This window comes from Bos indicus x Bos taurus, chromosome 19, assembly GCF_003369695.1.
Source record: "Bos indicus x Bos taurus breed Angus x Brahman F1 hybrid chromosome 19, Bos_hybrid_MaternalHap_v2.0, whole genome shotgun sequence".
Classification (NCBI taxonomy): domain Eukaryota; kingdom Metazoa; phylum Chordata; class Mammalia; order Artiodactyla; family Bovidae; genus Bos; species Bos indicus x Bos taurus.
In genome coordinates, this window is record NC_040094.1 from 49,741,997 (window position 1) to 49,761,408 (window position 19,412).

At 41.8% G+C, this 19,412-nt stretch overlaps 1 protein-coding gene across 3 annotated transcripts in view; it reads left to right on the plus strand.

Annotated features, from left to right (window-relative positions):
• The window catches only part of MILR1 (mast cell immunoglobulin like receptor 1), a 36,406-nt gene that overhangs the window by 15,539 nt on the left and 1,455 nt on the right, over nucleotides 1–19,412 (plus strand). The window contains exons 4-9 of one of the 3 annotated variants that reach the window (XM_027518433.1): nucleotides 13–123; nucleotides 4,973–5,062; nucleotides 5,590–5,646; nucleotides 5,763–5,831; nucleotides 6,431–6,511; nucleotides 6,646–6,775. In XM_027518433.1, coding sequence (XP_027374234.1) covers nucleotides 13–123; nucleotides 4,973–5,062; nucleotides 5,590–5,646; nucleotides 5,763–5,831; nucleotides 6,431–6,483 — 380 coding nt within the window. In that variant the 3' untranslated portion in view covers nucleotides 6,484–6,511; nucleotides 6,646–6,775. Of the gene's footprint in view, nucleotides 1–12; nucleotides 124–4,972; nucleotides 5,063–5,589; nucleotides 5,647–5,762; nucleotides 5,832–6,430; nucleotides 6,512–6,645; nucleotides 6,776–19,412 lie in introns of those variants that run through there. The other 2 variants (XM_027518435.1, XM_027518434.1) reach the window with 2 other exon arrangements.

Here is a 19,412-nt window from a genome sequence, read left to right on the forward strand (position 1 = left end):
TTCTTCTTCCAGGAGGAGACTGCGGTCCATTCTGCCTGCAGCTCCTGCTTCCGGGGTTATTACTGGTGCTGATAATAATCATCCTAGTTCTGGCATTTTGGATGCTACGAAAGTACAAAGCAAGTAAGTTCCTTAGGAACTTTGCCATTGTTTTCCCTGGTGGCTTAGACAGTTAAGAATCTGCCTGCAAGGCAGGAGATCCGGGTTCAATCCCTGGGTGGGGAAGATCCCCTGAAGAGGGGAATGGCTACTCACTCCAGTATGCTAACCTGGAGAATCCATGGACAGAGGAGCCGGACGGGCTATGGTCCTTGGGGTTGCAAAGAGTCGGACACCATTGAGCGACTAACACTTTCACTTTCCCTGGATTTTGGAGACAGACAGAAGGGGAGAGGGTAAGGAGGAAGGGAAAGGAGAATCAGAAATGGGATATGAAGAAAATGAAAAGAGAAGGAAAAGATGCAAAACAAGAAGATAATGAAGGACTTCCTGAACTGTTCACATTTAGCACAGTTCTCTTTTCTCTGGTGAAGCCTTCCCTATTTAGATTGCTTGTGGGTGTGTTACCTGTGCAGTCACATGGGGCCCCGGGCTAAGAAGACATTTTAATGCTCTGCTGTCATTGTCTTAAAATTTGTCATACCTTTTTACCTTTTTAAAAATTTTTTAAAAATTGTTTTTCAAAATTGTGGTAAAATATGCATAACAACAGAATTTACCATTTTGGCCATTGTTAAGTATACAGTTTAGTGGCATTAAGTACATTCACATTCCTGGGCTACCATCACCAGCCATCCACTTTTTCACTATGCAAATATGACACTCTGTACCTGTCAAATGGTGTAAGTCCCTATTAACTTCTCTCTCCTCTCAGCCCCTGGCAAACACCATTCTGATTCCTGTCTATTCTGACTAATAGTCTAATCTGACTATTTTAGAAATCTCATGTAAATGGAATCATACCCTATTTATCCTTTTGTAGGTGGCTTCTTTCATTTAGCACAATGTCCTCTAGGTTCATCCATGTTGTATACATGTCAGAATTTCCTTCATTTTGGGGGACTTCCCTGGTGGTCCAAGGGTTAGGACTCTGCATTTCCACTGCAGGGGACACGGCTTCAATCTGTGGCTGGGGGACTTAAGATCCCCCAAGCCTTGCGGTGCAACAGATTTTTTTCTCCTTCATTTCAAAAGCTGAATAATCAGTTATATATATGTGTGTATATATATATAATATAATATATATATTATACACACACATGTATACATACATAACACATACTTTGTTTATCCATTCATTCATCCATCAATGAACTCTTTCTTCAGAAAAAATTCCTAGAAGTGGAATTGCTGGATCGCTTTTTTTTTTTGAGACTCCTCCATACAGTTTTCCATAGTGGCTGCATCAATTTACATTCCCACCAACAGTGCATGACTTTCCTTTAAGTTGCATCCTTGTCAACACTTGTTACTTGTTACCTTTTTGATGGTAGCTATTCTGAGATGTGTGAGGTGGTATCACTTTGTAGTTTCAACTTGCATTTCCCTAATGATGAGTGATTTTGAACATCTTTCCATGTGCCTGCTGGAGATTTGTATGTGCTCTTTAGAAAATGCCTATACAATTCCTCTGCCTGTTTTTAAATTGGGTTGTTTGGTTTTTTGATGTTGAGCTGTATGAGTTCTTTGTACATTTTGGATATTAACTCCTTATCAGACATATCATTTGCAATATCTTCTTTCATTCTGTAGGCTGCCTTTTTGCTTTGTTGATAATTTCCTTCGCTGTGCAAGCTTAATGTAGTCCCATTTGTTTATTTTTGCTTTTACTTCTCTTGCCTGAGGAGACAGAGCCAAAAAAAATATTGCTAAGACCAGTGTCAAAGAGCATACTACCTATGTTTCCTTTTATGTGTTTTATGGTTTCTGATCTCACATTTAGGTTCTTAATCCACTTTATTTTTGTAGATGGTGTGAGAAAGTAGTGCAGTTTGATTCTTTCACATATAACTGTCCAGTTTTCCCAATACCATCTATTGAAAAGACTATCTTTTCCTGACTGTATATTCTGACCTCCCTTGTAAATTAATTGACCGTGTAAGTAGGGGTTCATCTCTGGGCTCTCTAGTCTGTTTCACTGACCTGTGTGTCTGTTTCTGTGCCAGTCCCATACTGTTTTGATTGCTGTACCTTCGTAGTACAGTTTGAAATTAGAGAATATGATACCTCCAGCTTTGTTTTTTCTCAGGATAGGTTGTTTTGTGTTTCCAAACAAATTTTAGAATTATTTGCCTAAGTCTGTGAAAAAATCCCATTGTTAACTTGACAGGGATTTCATTAAACCTGTAGATTGCCTTGGGGAGTACAGCCATTTGCAATATTAATTCTTCCAATCTGTAAGAATGGTATATCTTTCCATTTGTTTGTGCTGTCTTCAATTTCCTTCACCAGTGTCTTATGGTTTCCCAAGTACAGGTCTGTTACCTTCTTGGTTATATTATTCCTCGGTATTTTATTCTTTTTGGTACAGATAGGATTGCTTTCTTAATTTCTCTTTCAGATAGTTCATTGTTGGTGTATAGAAATGCAACTGATCTCTGTATATTATTAATAATTCCATATACTGTGACTTTAGCTGAATTCATTTATTTGTTTCAATAGCTCTAGTTCTTTGGTGGTGTCTTTAGGATTTTCTCTATATAGTATCATGTCATCTGCAGTGACAGTTTTACTTTTTTCTTTCCAATTTTGATTCCTTTTTTTCTTGTCTGATTACTGTGGCTCAGACTCCCAATACTATTGTGAATAAAAGTGGCAAGAGTGAGCATTCTTGTCTTCTTCCTTATCTTAGAGGAAATGCTTTCAGCTTTTCATCACTGAGTATAATGTTAGCCATGGGCTTGTTATATATGGTCTTTATTATGTTGAGGTATGTTCCCTCTGTACTCACTTTGTTTAGTTTTTATCATAAATAGATATTGAATTTTGTCAAAAGCTTTTTCTGCATCTATTTAAATAATCATATGGCTTTTATTCAATTTGTTAATGTGGTGTATCACACTGATTGATTTGTGGATATTGAAATGTCCTTGTATCTCTGGGACAAATCTCAACTGATCATGGGGTATAATTCTTTCAATGTATTATTGAATTTGGTTTGCTACTACGTTGTTGAGGATTTTTGCATCTACATTCATCAGTGATATTGGCCTGTAGTTTTCTTTTTTTCTGGTGTCTTTGTCTGTCTTTTGTCATTTGGGTTTTTGTTGTTGTTCGTATTGGCTGCACCAGGTCTTAGGTGTGACACTTTGGATCTTTTTTTTTTTTTTTTAGTTGCATCATGTGGGATCTTAGTGGCACCACGAAGGATCTAGTTCCCTGACTAAAGATTAAACCCAGACTCCCTGCATTATGAGCTCAGAGTCTTAGCCACTGGACCACCAGAGAAGTCCCTGTCTTTGGCTTTGATAGCAGGGTGATACTGGCCTTGTAGAATGAGTTTGGAAGGGTTCCTTCCTCTTCAATGTTTTTATAGAGTTCACTTGTGAAGCCATCTGGCCCAGGATTTTTGTTTGTTGGGAGTCTTTTGATGATTGCTTCCATTTCATATTGAATGGTAATTGGTCTGTTCATATCTTCTATTTCTTTCTGATTTAGCCTGAGGAGGCTGTATATTTTAGGAATTCATCCATTTATTCTAGGTTGTCTGTTTTATTGGTGTACAACTGTTTATCTTAATCTCTTACGACTCTGTATTTCTATGGTTATCAGCTGTAACTTCTTTCATTTTTTTTTTTAAATTTCTTGGACAAAATAATATGGAATTTACTTCCATGGAGAATTCTCATTAAAGTCCTATAAAAACATTCCTTTTTTTTTTTTTAACTGAAGGATAATTGCTTTACAATGTTGTGTTGGTTTCTGTCATACAACAATGCAAATCAGTCATAACTATATGTACATCCCTCCTTCTGGAGCCTCCCGCCCATCCCCCACTTCTTTCATTTTTGATTTTATTTATTTGAGCCCTCTTTTTTCTTGATGAGTCTAGCTAAAGGTTTATCAATTTTATTTGGCTTTTCATAGAACCAGCTCTTCATCAATCTTTTCTACTGTTTTATTTTAGTTGTTAGTTCACTTATTCCTGCTCTAATCTTTATTATTTCTTTCCTTCTAACTTTTCTTCTTTCCTTTGGGTGTAAAGCTGGGTTGTTTATGATTTTTCCTGTTTCCTGAGATAGATTTGTATTATAATAAACTTCCCTCTTAGAGCTGCTTTTGCTTGGTCCCTAAGATTTTGGATGGTTGTGCTTCCATTTTCATTCATCTTTGGGTATGTTTTTACTTCCTCTTTAATTTCTTCAGGGACTCATTGTTTGTTTAGTAGTATGTAGTTTATCCTCCATGTGTTTGTGGGTTGTTTTTTTTTTTTTGATAGTTTTTTTTCTTGTAGTTGATTTCTGGTCTCATATGTTGTGGTCAGAAAAGATGGCTGATATGACTTCAATCCTCTTAAATTTATTGCATCTCATGCATTTTTAAAACTAGTCTCTTCCTACAAAAATCCGAGGATCTTACAAAAGTGGAATTAATATTCTTGAGTACTCGCCAGGGCTAAATGGAACTCAGTTGGGTAATTTAGTATCTCTTGCAGATATTAAGAAGCTTTTTACAGGCTATTCTTTACAGTGAAGGAAAGAAAAGATATCTCTGGCCATCTCAGGCACAATCTAAGAGGCCAAGGGTGTTGTTTGCAGATCTGAGAACAAATCAGAAGGGCTCCTGGCCTGAAGCAGCAGATGCTACGGTCTCCTAGCTGAGCCCACGATTTCCCTTTAATAGACAACACTTCAGGCCATCCGAGAAGGTCATTCTTCCAGAACTTTGGGGAATTCTGCTCCGTGGAGGAGCAGGAAAAAAAAAATTGTGGCTGAATTGGTTTATTTTAATGATTTTGCACCAACTTATGTAGGAAAAGCTATGAAAGATAGTGCACCCAGAGTCTGCAGAAATATACCCATGGAAGCTGGAATATATGCAAATGTCTGTGAAAATCAAGCAGGTAAGAGAATTTTGTTTGAGATTTTGGTTGGTTTGGGGTTTTTGTCTTTTACATTTTTTTTAAGGTCATACACAAATGGGTAAAATACTGAAGAAGCTGAGTATAGCGTCTCCCTTCCGCCCCAACACTCAATCCCACTTTCCACTTTAAAGTCCTTCCACAGATACTTTATGTGTGTTTTATAAACATCTAAATAAATGGTAGTAATGGTAGCATGTCATAGATATGCCATTCTACACCTGATTTTTTCAGTTAGCAACATATCTTGGAAATTTTTTTTTTTAATATCACTTCAGAATGATCCACACTGTGTTCCAATCACTTTTATGATCATCTCTTAAAGTTGGCATCGTTTACTGCTTTATGGTAAATAGACCCAGCACCTTGGCCAACAGTGAGAACAACCCCAGCCAATGTGGATGCTGACTGAGGACCAGCCATGTTCCAGGCACAGCCCTAAGCGACTTCTCTGCTCTGTCTGGTGCAAACACCACTAACTCCCAAATTATATCACCCCCATTTTACAGATGAGAAACCCGTGCCAGGCTTAGAACCAAAGCAATGTGTTTCCAGTGCCCAAGATGGTAAGTACTCTGCAAAGTCCAGAAGCGACATGCCACTGCAAGGGTAGCCACTGCCCTCAGGAGATCAGAGATTTGGACCACAGACCCAGTAATTCTGTTTCTTGTCTTTTACCCAGGGGCTAAATACTCCCAGGAGATACATTATGCTGACCCCGTGTTCCAGCAAGTGGCACCAAGAGATCAGGGTGAGCCACAGTTTGGGATAGGAGACGCTGTTGAAATGGGCAGTGGTTTCTGTGAGGCCATCATTAGCTTTAGGAACCCAAGGATGGGATGAACAGGGGCAACATCCACGCTCTAGGACACCAATAGCAGCCAGCACCACAGCGCCTAATACATTTCATCAGGACGTGGGTGGATGGGGAGGAGGAAAGGATGTGGTAGGGAGTGTATCACATTAAAAAAATCCAGAGAGAACAAGGCAAGTGCACTTCTAAAATGCTTTCAAGAATAAATCACATAATGTAGTCCAGGAAAAAAAGACAGTTCATACTTGGTTTTATCAGGACCCCCAGCTACCAAAATAGAATTTTAAAAGAGCTTCTATAGATATATATCCAAGATTGAAGGCAAAAGGAGAAGAGGGCGGCAAAGGATGAGATGGTTAGATAGCATCACCGACTCAATGGACACAAGCTTGAGGAAACTCTGGGAGATGGTGAGGGACATGGAAGCCTGGCATGCTGCAGTCCACTGGGTTGCAAAGAATCAGACATGACTTAGCAACTGAACACCAATGACAACATCCTAAGTTTACTGAATTATTTTCTCTTCTATATTACAGAAAACAGTAATAATTCTAAAGATGGATACGTCTATTCTGAACTTGTCCTCTGAGATTTAAAGATGTAGGCTACATCTCAGGGTAAGATGCTTTTTATAAAGCTGATTTCCATAAAGAAAAAGCAAACTTGATTGATACTTTAAAAGGTTTCACCTGGTTACCCAAAGTGACTCGCTGTTTTTCATGCTTAAACACTATTCCTTTGGCTTTTTCAGGTACATACAATCCTGTCATCAGACAAGAGTTTTGTTAGGTGGGATCCTAAGTTTTTACATGCTTTTGCCATTTTTTGGCAAGGACCATTTCCCCCATTTCCACACCACTGAATAAAGAATAATTTTTTGACCACTGTGTTCTTCATAAGTGCATCCTGGAAGCTTACAACAATCATCTCCCCATCCCCATGCCCACTGAAGTTTCAGAAGCAAACACACAAAGCAAAAACCATGCCTGAATTCCAAAACAAAGCCTGGTGGCCTTGAAAAGGTGTCTGAAGAAAACAGCACCTGCAGTCACCTCTGGAGAAAGGCAAGATCACTCAACGAGTACACATTTATTACTCACTGCCACTAACATTTGCTCTTAGCTTCCGGAAGCCTGCAAATTCATTTGTATTGATTTCCATGGACTTTCTCAGTCCTCAAGATTCAGCTCATGTCAGAAGCGTGCCTTTATGTGCTGCATTTTTCCGGTCAGCTGTCTGTCAAGAGGACAGCCCAGAGTTGAGTTGGGGAAGAACAGAGAAATGGATTGGCTTCCCAGGATTGCTGTAACAGATTACTACAAACTGCTGACTTAAAACAACAGACATGTATTTTCTCATAGGGCTTCCCTGATAGCTCAGTTGGTAAAGCTCCTGCAATGCAGGAGACCTGGTTTGATTCCTGGATCGGGAAGATCCGCTGGAGAAGGAATAGGCTACCCACCCCAGTATTGGTGGGAGTGACTTAGCACACACACAGTGGATTCAGGAACTATCCAGATGATCCAGGTTGATCTTATCTGGAGATTCTTATTAATTACACCTTCAGAGACCCTTTTCTCAAGGTGATATTCACAGGTTCCGAGCGTTAGAACTTATGGGGGAGCCACCATTCAGTCCACTTGAGGGGCAAAAATATTTCTGGTTTGAATCTCTCATCCCAGGAGTTATAAGTAAAGTCCAATAAAGCCAAGAGGCATTTCTGGGGTTCTGGACACAAAATAACTTGGCCAAAATTGCTCCACTCTGTTCTTCTTCTGGGGGGGGGGGGTTGCCTGAACCTGTCTTAACTATTCTCAACAATGGACCTCTGACTAGAAAAATCATAGTTATCAGCTAATTAGACACTAACCCTGTAACACCCTTGGGGCCGGTTTTATTAACTTGATTTTACAGGTAAGGAAACTGAGGCTTAGATGGGGTAAGTAATTTCACAGGGTCATCCTCAGCTTGGTAAGTGGTTGGACTGGGACTTAAATCCCAGCAAAGAACAACATCAGCACTGGCTGTGGGAATGCATATTCAGGGTGGGAAGGGCTATACTGTACACACAGGTCCAGGTGAACCTGAGGATTTTGTTGCGATAAAGCAGCATCCATGAGCTTAATTTCCCCTTCTTTCTGTGGATATTTTTATTGGCTTGGCCATTAAGTCCATCTGGGTTCTTTCCATAAGATGTTATCAGTTCAGTTCAGTTCAGTTGCACAGTCGTGTCTGACTCTTTGCGACCCCATGAATCGCAGCACACCAGGCCTCCCCGTCCATCACCAACTCCCGGAGTTCACTCAGACTCACGTCCATCGAGTCAGTGATGCCATCCACCCATCTCATCCTCTGTCATACCCCTTCTCCTCCTGCCCCCAATCCCTCCCAGCGTCAGAGTCTTTTCCAATGAGTCAACTCTTCGCATGAGGTGGCCAAAGTACTGGAGTTTCAGCTTTAGCATCATTCCTTCCAAAGAAATCCCAGGGCTGATCTCTTTCAGAATGGACTAGTTGGATCTCCTTGCAGTCCAAGGGACTCTCAAGAGTCTTCTCCAACACCACAATTCAAAAGCATCAATTCTTCGGCGCTCAGCCTTCTTCACAGTCCAACTCTCACATCCATACATGACTACTGGAAAAACCATAGCCTTGACTAGAAGGATCTTTGTTGGCAAAGTAACGTCTCTGCTTTTGAATATGCTATCTAGGTTGGACATAACTTTCCTTCCAAGGAGCAAGCATCTTTTAATTTAATGGCTGCAGTCACCATTTGCAGTGATTTTGGAGCCCAGAAAAATAAAGTCTGACACTGTTTCCACTGTTTCCCCATCTATTTGCCATGAAGTGATGGGACCAGATGCCGTGATCTTCGTTTTCTGAATATTGAGCTTTAAGCCAACTTTTTCACTCTCCACTTTCACTTTCATCAAGAGGCTTTTTAGTTCCTCTTCACTTTCTGCCGTAAGGGTGGTGTCATCTGCATATCTGAGGATATTGATATTTCTCCCAGCAATCTTGATTCCAGCTTGTGTTTCTTCCAGTCCAGTGTTTCTCATGATGTACTCTGCATATAAGTTAAATAAGCAGGGTGACAATATACAGCCTTGATGTACTCCTTTTCCTATTTGGAACCAGTCTGTTGTTCCATGTCCAGTTCTAACTGTTGCTTCCTGACCTGCATACAGATTTCTCAAGAGGCAGGTCAGGTGGTCTGGTATTCCCATCTCTTTCAGAGTTTCCCATAGTTTATTGTGATCCACACAGTCAAAGGCTTTGGCATAGTCAATAAAGCAGAAATAGATGTTTTTCTGGAACTCTCGTGCTTTTTCCATGATCCAGCGGATGTTGGTAATTTGATCTCTGGTTCTTCTGCCTTTTCTAAAACCAGCTTGAACATCAGGAAGTTCACGGTTCACATATTGCTGAAGCCTGGCTTGGAGAATTTTGAGCATTACTTTACTAGCATGTGAGATGAGTGCAATTGTGTGGTAGTTTGAGCATTCTTTGGCATTGCCTTTCTTTGGGATTGGAATGAAAACTGACCTTTTCCAGTCCTGTGGCCACTGCTGAGTTTTCCAAATTTGCTGGCATATTGAGTGCAGCACTTTCACAGCTTCATCTTTCAGGATTTGGAACAGCTCAACTGGAATTCCATCACCTCCACTAGCTTTGTTCGTAGTGATGCTCTCTAAGGCCCACTTGACTTCATATTCCAGGATGTCTGGCTCTAGGTCAGTGATCACACCATCGTGATTATCTGGGTCATGAAGATCTTTTTTGTACAGTTCTTCTGTATATTCTTGCCACCTCTTCTTGATAGCTTCTGCTTCTGTTAGGTCCATACCATTTCTGTCCTTTATTGAGCCCATCTTTGCATGAAATGTTCCCTTGGTATCTCTAATTTTCTTGAAGAGATCCCTAGTCTTTCCCATTCTGTTGTTTTCCTCTATTTTTTTGCACTGATCGCTGAGGAAGGCTTTATCTCTTCTTGCTATTCTTTGGAACTCTGCATTCAGATGTTTATATCTTTCCTTTTCTCCTTTGCTTTTCATTTCTCTTCTTTTCACAGCTATTTGTAAGGCCTCCCCAGACAGCCATTTTGCCTTTTTGCATTTCTTTTCCATGGGGATGGTCTTGATTCCTGTCTCCTGTACAATGTCACGAACGTCAGTCCATAGTTCATCAGGCACTCTATCTATCAGATCTAGGCCCTTAAATCTATTTCTCACTTCCACTGTATAATCATAAGGGATTTGATTTAGGTCATACCTGAATGGTCTTTCCCTACTTTCTTCAATTTCAGTCTGAATTTGGCAATAAGGAGTTCATGATCGGAGCCACAGTCAGCTCCTGGTCTTGTTTTTGTTGACTGTACAGTGCTTCTCCATCTTTGGCTGCAAAGAATATAATCAGTCTGATTTTGGTGTTGACCATCTGGTGATGTCCATGTGTAGAGTCTTCTCTTGTGTTGTTGGAAGAGGGTGTTTGCTATGACCAGTGCATTTTCCTGGCAAAACTCTATTAGTCTTTGCCTTGCTTCATTCCGTATTCCAAGGCCAAATTTGCCTGTTACTCCAGGTGTTTCTTGACTTCCTACTTTTGCATTCCAGTCCCCTATAATGAAAAGGACATCTTTTTTGGGTGTTCTAAAAGACCTTTAGACCTTAGACATCTTTTTCGGGTGTTCTAAAAGACCTTTAGGCCTTTAGACCTTTTAGTTCTAAAAGGTCTTGTAGGTCTTCATAGAACCATTCAACTTCAGCTTCTTCAGCGTTACTGGTTGGGGCATAGACTTGGATTACTGTGATATTGAATGGTTTGCCTTGGAAATGAACAGAGATCATTCTGTCATTTTTGAGATTGCATCCAAGTACTGTATTTCAGACTCTTTTGTTGACCATGATGGCTACTCCATTTCTTCTGAGGGATTCCTGCCCGCAGTAGTAGATATAATGGTCATCGTAATTAAATTCACCCATTCCAGTCCATTTCAGTTTGCTGATTCCTAGAATGTTGGCATTCACTCTTGCCATCTCTTGTTTGACCACTTCCAATTTGCCTTGATTCATGGACCTGACATTCCAGGTTCCTATGCAATATTGCTCTTTACAGCATCGGACCTTGCTTCTATCACCAGTCCACATCCAAGCTGGGTATTCTTTTTGCTTTGGCTCCATCCCTTCATTCTTTCTGGAGTTATTTCTCCACTGATCTCTAGTAGCATATTGGGCACCTACTGACCTGGGGAGTTCCTCTTTCAGTATCCTATCATTTTGTCTTTTCATACTGTTCATGGGGTTCTCAAGGCAAGAATACTGAAGTGGTTTGCCATTCCCTTCTCCAGTGGACCACATTCTGTCAGATCTCTCCACCATGACCCGCCCATCTTGGGTTGCCCCACGGGCATGGCTTAGTTTCATTGAGTTAGACAAGGCTGTGGTCCTAGTGTGACCTCGGACGTGGGGTAGCTCCTCTCGGCCACGCTTAGTGTGCTGGTCGCAGGTGCCCGTGCTTAGTGCCTAAGATGTTATAGAAAACCCCAAATGAACTTTTGACCAACCCTAAAGAAGGCTGAGTACCAAAGAATCAGTGCTTTCAAATTGTGCTGGAGAAGACTCTTGAGAGTCCCTTGGACAGCAAGGAGATCAAAACAGTCAATCCTAAAGGAAATCAACTCAATATTCATTGGAAGGACTGATGCTGAAGCTGAAGCTCCAATCCTTTGGCCAGTTGATGCAAAGAATTGACTCATTGGAAAAGAGCCTGCTGCTGGAAAGATTGAAGGCAGGAGAAGGGGGAGACAGAGGATAAGATGGTTGGATGGATCACCGATTCAATGGATATGAGTCTGAGCAATCTCCAGGAGATACTGAAGGACAGAGAAGCCTGGCATGCTGCAGTCCATGGAGTCGCAAAGAGGAGGACACAGCTTCGTGACTGAACAACAATATTTGGAGGAACTCAGTATATCACAGAGGCTGAGAGTGAGGATATCCAGGCTCAGTGCTAATTGTGTGACTCTGGGTAAGTTACATAAAATCCTGGGGTTCAGTTTCCTCACTTGAGGGGGTGGGGGAAAGAGGAGAGGGACAGGGAGAAATGTTACCTACATCACGGAGCTGCTGTGAGAATTAACTCAGGTGATGAATGTAAAAGCTTTGGAACAGGAGCTGGGGACAGAGTAAGAACTGGGAAAAAAAAAATGCTAGCTATTCATAGTATGCTCATCCTTAGCACGGGTCATGCTAATTGGCTGCTCCCCTTAGAAATCTTCAGTCTTTGAGGTCATAAACTTAGTTACTTGGCCGCCATTAACCTCTTGATGTAGTAACCTGAGCTCCTTCCTGAAGCAGAGCCTGAGGCAAGGACTTGGTGCAGGTTGTTTATATGAGGGGCTAGGGAGACTGAAATAGAGAAGAAGCCAAGACAAGAGGTGGAGAGGGGCTGGCAAATTAATGAGCACCCCAGTAACTGGATGTGATACTATTAAGCCCATCTGAGGTCTCAAAGTCCACTATGTCCCTGGGTTTCACAGCATGCCCTGAATCGACAGCCTCTCATTTTCTCTTTGCAAAGCTTCTAAAGCAGTTAGCAGAAGCCAACCAACCCACAATCCATGTAATTACCACTGCCTCGTGCCTTTCAAGGGCTAGAACTATTGCGTAACCTCGAGCTTCATTATCTACCTCTGCTGTCTTCCCCACTGCAAGGGAAAGTCTTAGTAATTGGGAAGCTATAACATGTAAGGATTATCTCTACTCCCCTTACCACCAGCAACAGAGTCCTTGTTGCCATTCATCCTGGGAGGAAATCTGTTTATCAGGGCTGCTTTCTCCAGCCTCTGACAGGCTGATAGCCCTGAAAGCAGAGGCTGAGAAAAGGCCTTCTGTGGAACAGAAGGGACACTGGCAAACAGGCATGAGGGGCTGGAGGAAAAGCCAGAACGCGGTATAAGGTTGAGTTGGGCATTGCTGTGGGGAACTGGGGCTCGATTCCATCGGAACTGTCTGTGGAGTGAAAAAATGCCTCTCAGAATTATCCCCTTGAGGACTGAGTGAGAAGCACTCATCCATCGGCTCCCATCCCCCATTGGCTGAGGGCTGCCCCCAGGAGATGATGCATGTGGGCATTCCAAATGGGCTTCCATTGGCCTCTCACCGAGGCACTGGAAAGCCCCGGGGTAGAAAAGGAGTCATATGTCTTGGACACTAAAAGCAAGAAAGCTGTCAACACAAAGTGGGTGAGGCTGCAGATGCAGCTGGAATCAGAGGATGTGACTGCTGGCTGCTCGGCCGTCTCTCAACATTTCCTTTGTACTGACTATGTGGTTTATTTGCTTGTGTCTGACTCTTTGCGACCCCGTGGACCGCAGCACGCCAGGCTCTCCTGTCCTTCACCATTTCCCGGCGTAACAACAATAATAATAACTGCCACGGGCTGAGTATATACCAGGTTCCGGGCACTGCTGAGTGTTTTGTGTACTTCTCACAACACCCTCCTCACACAACCCCAACTTTCTACGGCCTCCACCTTCACCTACCCCCCGCACGGTCACTGAGCCCCAGCCCATGGCTTTTGGACTGAATTGTTTAGGATGGCAAGGGGAGGAAAAGGAAGAGGAAGAGGATCTATTGAGTTTTCATTCAATAGTTACATTTTTTTCATGTCTAGAAGTTTCCCTTTGGTTTTTGATTTTTTTTTTTGCTGAGCCGGGTCTTAGTTGCAGCACGTGGGCTCTTTAGTTGGGGCATGCAGGATCTAGTCCCCTGACCAGGGATGCAACCTAAGTCCCCTGCATTGGGAGTGCAGAGTCTTAGCCACTGAATCACCAGGGACATACCTAGTTCTTTTTCAAACCGACATACTCTTTTTTTTTTTTTGGTTGTGAAATAGAGTATGCATTATATAAAAATGCACAAAAATATATACCCACAGTTTAATAAGTTCTATTAATTGGACACTAGCAACAGAATGTTGTCAGCATCCCAGAAGCCCTCTGCATAGCTCTTCTCAATCACAACCCCAATTCCCCAACTTAACTACCCTATTATGGGAATCACACCTTTGCTTTTCTTTAGTTTTACCACCTACATATGCATTCCTAAGCACCATCTTTAGTTTTGCCTGCTTTTTCAAAATTGAATGTAAATGAAATCACATAGCATTTATTCTCATGTCTGGCTCCTTTTGCTCAACATTGTGTTTGAGAGGTTTACCCAAGATGCTGCATGTATTTGTAATTAATTTATTCCTCTTGCTTAGTTCAGTTCAGTTCAGTCGATCAGTTGTGTCCAACTCTTTGTGACCCCATGGACTGCAGCATGCCAGGCTTCCCTGTCCATCACCAACTCCTGGAGCTTGTTCAAACTCATGTCCATCAAGTCAGTGATGCCATCCAACCATTTCATCCTCTGTTGTCTCCTTCTGCTTCTGCTTTCAATCTTTCTCAGCATCAGAGTCTTTTCCAGTGAGTCAGTTCTTTACATCAGGTGGCCAAAGTATTGGAGCTTCAGCTTCAACATCAGTCCTTCCAATGAATATTCAGAGTTGATTTCCTTTAGGATTGACTGGTTTGATTTCCTTGCTGTCCAAGGGACTCTCAAGAGTCTCTTCTCCAATACCACAGTTCAAAAGCATCAATTCTTTGGTGCTCAGCTTTCTTTATGGTCCAACTTTCACATCCATACATGACTACTGGAAAAACCATAGCTTTGACTATACAGACCTTTGTCAGTAATGTCTCTGCTTTTTAATATACTGTCTAGATTATTATTATCTTGCTAAGTAGTATTCCCTTGTTTGAATACACTATAATTTATCTATTGTGGGCTTCCCCGGTGGCTCAGTGGTAAAGATTTCGCCTGCAACAGGAGCCGCAGGAGATTCGGATTCCATCCCTGGGTCAGGAAGATCCCCTAGAGGAGGGCATCCCAACCCACTCCAGTATTCTTGTCTGGAGAATCCCATGGACAGAGGAGCCTGGTGGGCTACAGTCTATAGGGTTGAGAAGAGTAGGATACAACTGAAGCGACTTAGCACGCACATACACAGCTTGGAACTGTTACAAACAATGCAGTTATGACCATTCTTACATGTCTTACACATGTCTCCTGGTTTCCAAGTGCATGCAATTATGTTGAACATACATAGGAATGGAATTACTGGGGCACGGGGTATGTTTAGTTCGCTTATTCCTAAAATGCTGACATTCACTCTTGCCATCTCCTGTTGGACCACTTCCAGTTTGCCTTGATTCATGGACCCAACGTTCCAGATTCCTATGCAGTACAACATCAGATTTTACTTCTATCACCAGTCACATCCAAAACTGGGTGTTGTTTTTGCTTTGGCTCTGTCTCTTTGTTCTTTCTGGACTTATTTCTCCACTGATCTCCAGTAGTGTATTGGGCACTTACCAACCTGGGGAGTTCATCTTTCAGTGTCGTATTTTTTGCCTTTTCATATTGTTCATGGGGTTCTCAAGGCAAGAATACTGAAGTGGTTTACCATTGCCTTCTCCAGTGGACCATGTTTTGTCAGAATTCTCTACCATAACCCATCCACCTTGGGTGGCCCTACACAGCATGGCTGGCTCATGGTTTCATTGAGTTAGACAAGGCTGTGGTCCATGTGATCAGATTGGTTAGTTTTCTGTGACTGTGGTTTTCAGTCTGTCTGCCCTCTGATGGAGAAGGATAAGAGGCTATGGAAGCTTCCTGATGGGAAAGACTGACTGAGGGGGAAACTCGGCCTTGTTCTGATGGGTGGGGCCATGCTCAGTTCAGTTCAGTTCAGTCGCTCAGTCGTGTCTGACTCTTTGTGACTCCATGAATCGCAGCATGCCAGGCCTCCCTGTCCATCACCAACTCCCGGAGTTCACTCAGACTCACGTCCATCGAGTCGGTGATACCATCCAGCCATCTCATCCTCCATCGTCCCCTTTTCCTCCTGCCCCCAATCCCTCCCACCATCAGAGTCTTTTCCAATGAGTCAACTCTTCGCATGAAGTGGCCAAAGTACTGGAGTTTCAGCTTTAGCATCATTCCTTCCAAAGAATACCCAGGACTGATCTCCTTTAGGATGGACTGGTTGGATCTCCTTGCAGTCCAAGGGACTCTCAAGAGTCTTCTCCAACACCATAGTTCAAAAGCATCAATTCTTCAGTGCTCAGCTTTCTTCACAGTTCAACTCTCACATCCATACATGACTACTGGAAAAACCATAGCCTTGACCAGACGGACCTTTGTTGGCAAAGTAATGTCTCTGCCTTTGAATATGCTATCTAGGTTGGTCATAACTTTCCTTCCAAGGAGTAAGCCTCTTTTAATTTCATGGCTGCAATCACCATCTGCAGTGATTTTGGAGCCCCCAAAAATGAAGTCTGACACTGTTCCCACTGTTTCCCCGTCTATTTGCCATGAAGTGATGGGACCGGATGCCATGATCTTCGTTTTCTGTTGAGCTTTAAGCCAACTTTTTCACTCTGCTCTTTCACTTTTATCAAGAGGCTTTTTAGTTCCTCTTCACTTTCTGCCAGTAGATGTTTAATCCAATTTTCAGTTGATGGGTGGGGCTGTGTTCCCTCACTCTTATTTAAGTAGAAAGTGAAGTTGCTCAGTCATGTCCAACTCTTTGCGACCCCATGGACTGTAGCCTATCAGGCTCCTCCGTTCATGGGATTTTCCAGGCAAGACTACTGGAGTGGGTTGCCATTTCCTTCTCTAGGAGATCTTCCCAAGCCAGGGATTGAACCCAAGTCTCCCACATTTTAGGCAGACGCTTTATCGTCTGAGCCACCAGGGAAGTCATTTACCCGGGGCCAAACTATGGTGGAGGTAATGAAGATAATGGCAACCTCCTTAAAAGATCCCATGCACACACTGCTACACTCAGTGCCCCTAACCCTGCAGCAGGCCACTGCCAACCCACACCTCCAGAGATTCCTAGACACTCTATTCATTTCCAAGGAAAACCATTCAATATCACAGTAATCCAAGTCTATGCCCCAGCCAGTAATGCTGAAGAAACTTAAGTTGAATGGTTTTATGAAGACCTACAAGACCTTCTAGAACTAACACCCAAAAAAGATGTCTTTTTCAGTATAGGGGACTAGAATGCAAAAGTAGGAAGGCAAGAAATACCTGGAGTAACAGGCAAATTTGGCCTTGGAAATATGGAATGAAGCAGGGCAAAGGCTAATAGAGTTTTGTCAAGAGAATGCACTGGTCATAGCAAACACCTTCTTCCAACAACACAAGAGAAGACTCTACACGTGGACATCACCAGATGGTCAATACCAAAATCAGATTGATTATATTCTTCACAGCCAAAGATGGAGAAGCTCTATACAGTCAGCAAAAACAAGACTGGGAGCTGACTGTGTCTCAGATCATGAACTCCTTACTGCCAAATTCACTTAAATTGAAGAAAGTAGGGAAAAGTAGACCATTCAGGTAGGACCTAAATCAAATCCCTTACAATTATACAGTGGAAGTGAGAAATAGATTTAGGGGATTAGATCTGATAGACAGAGTGCCTGAAGAACTATGGACAGAGGTTCGTGACATTGTATGGGAGGCAGGGATCAAGATCATCCTCAAGAAAAAGAAATGCAAAAAGGCAGAACGGTTGTCTGAGGAGGCCTTACAAATAGCCATGAAAAGAGAAGCAAAAGGCAAAGGATAAAAGGAAAGACATACCCACTTGAATGCAGAGTTCCAAAGAATAGCAAGGAGAGATAAGAAAGCCTTCCTCAGTGATCAGTGCAAAGAAATAGAGGAAAACAATAGAATGGGAAAGACTAGAGATCTTTTCAAGAAAATTAGAGAAAAATTTTAAATTAAAAGTTGGCTTAAAGCTCAACATTCAGAAAACTAAGATCATGGCATCTGGTCCCATCACTTCAAGGCAAATAGATGGGGAAACAGTGGAAACAGTGTCAGACTATATTTTTGGGCTCCAAAATCACTGCAGATGGTGACTGCAGCCATGAAATTAAAAGAGGCTTGCTCCTTGGAAGAAAAGTTATGACCAGCCTAGACAGCATATTAAAAAGCAGAGGCATTACTTTGTCAACAAAGGTCCATCTAGTCAAAGCTATGGTTTTTCCAGTAGTCATGTATGGATGTGAGAGTTGGACTGTGAAGAAAGCTGAGCGCCGAAAAATGGATGCTTTTGAACTGTGTGGGAGAAGACTCTTGAGAGTCCCTTGGACTGCAAAGAGATCCAACCAGTCCATCCTAAAGGAAATCAGTCCTGAATATTCATTGGAAGACTGATGCTGAAACTCCAGTACTTTGGCCACCTGATGGGAAGAACTGACTCATTTGAAAAGACCCTGATGCTGGGAAAGATTGAGGGCAGGAGGAGAAGGGGACGACAGAGGATGAGATGGTTGGATGGCATCACCAACTTAATGGACATGAGTTTGGGTAAATTCCGGGAGTTGGTGATGAATAGGGAGGCCTGGCGTGCTGTGGTTCATGGGGTCGCAAAGAGTCAGACACGACTGAGCGACTGAACTGAACTGAACATTGTGATTTTAATTTACATTTTTCCTGATGACTAATAAGGTCAAGCACTTTTACATATATTTGCAGGCCATTTGGATTTCTTTTATAAGGTGCCTGTTTGAGGTACTTGGCCTATTATTCTACTGAAGTGTTTTTACTTTTTCATATTTTTTAGTAGTTGTTCTCCTACTCTGCAGCTTGATTTTTCACTATCTTAATGGTACTTTTTGATGAAGTTCTTTCTTCTGTTTTAGCTTATAGTTTTTATTATAACCAAGTAGCTTTACCAAACACAAAATTCAGTAGACTTAAAATTCTCATGCATTATATCATGCAAAATTGATTTCTGGCTTGTAATGATCCACTTTTATTATTTTTACTCAATATTATTTCCCATATAGGTTTTCATATATTTACATAGTTTCTTTTAACTTTTTCAGCACATATCATCTTTTTAAAAAAATCTATTTATTCATTTATTTGTGGTTGTGATGGGTCTTCTACTGCTGTGTGAGGGCTTTCTCTAGTGTTGAGCAGGGGCTCCTCTTCCTTGGGGTGCATGGGCTTCTCATTCAGCACATACCATCTTATTTAATTCTTGCATTGTTGGTTGGTTCGTTGGTTTAGTTGCTAAGTCATGTCCAACTCTTTTGTGACCCCATGGACTACCCTGCCAGGCTCCTCTGTCCATGGGATTTCCCAGGCAAGAATCCTGGATTGGGTTGCCATTTCCTCCTCCAGATTGATGAAGTTTGAAGAACTTGTTGTGCCTGCCGTGTCTTTATGGTTAGTGCTTTTTTGTGAATGTGTGTCCAGATGAATATTTTTTCAACTTGAGGTCATACAAGCATTATCCTATACTGCTATCTACTAAAGGCTTTTCTTCTTCTTCTTTTTTTACTAAAGGCTTTTTTAGTTACTTTCATATTTCAGTTTCTATCAGCCTGCAATTGTTTCTGTGATATGAAATTGGCATCACATTTTTTTAAAAATTTCATTATTTA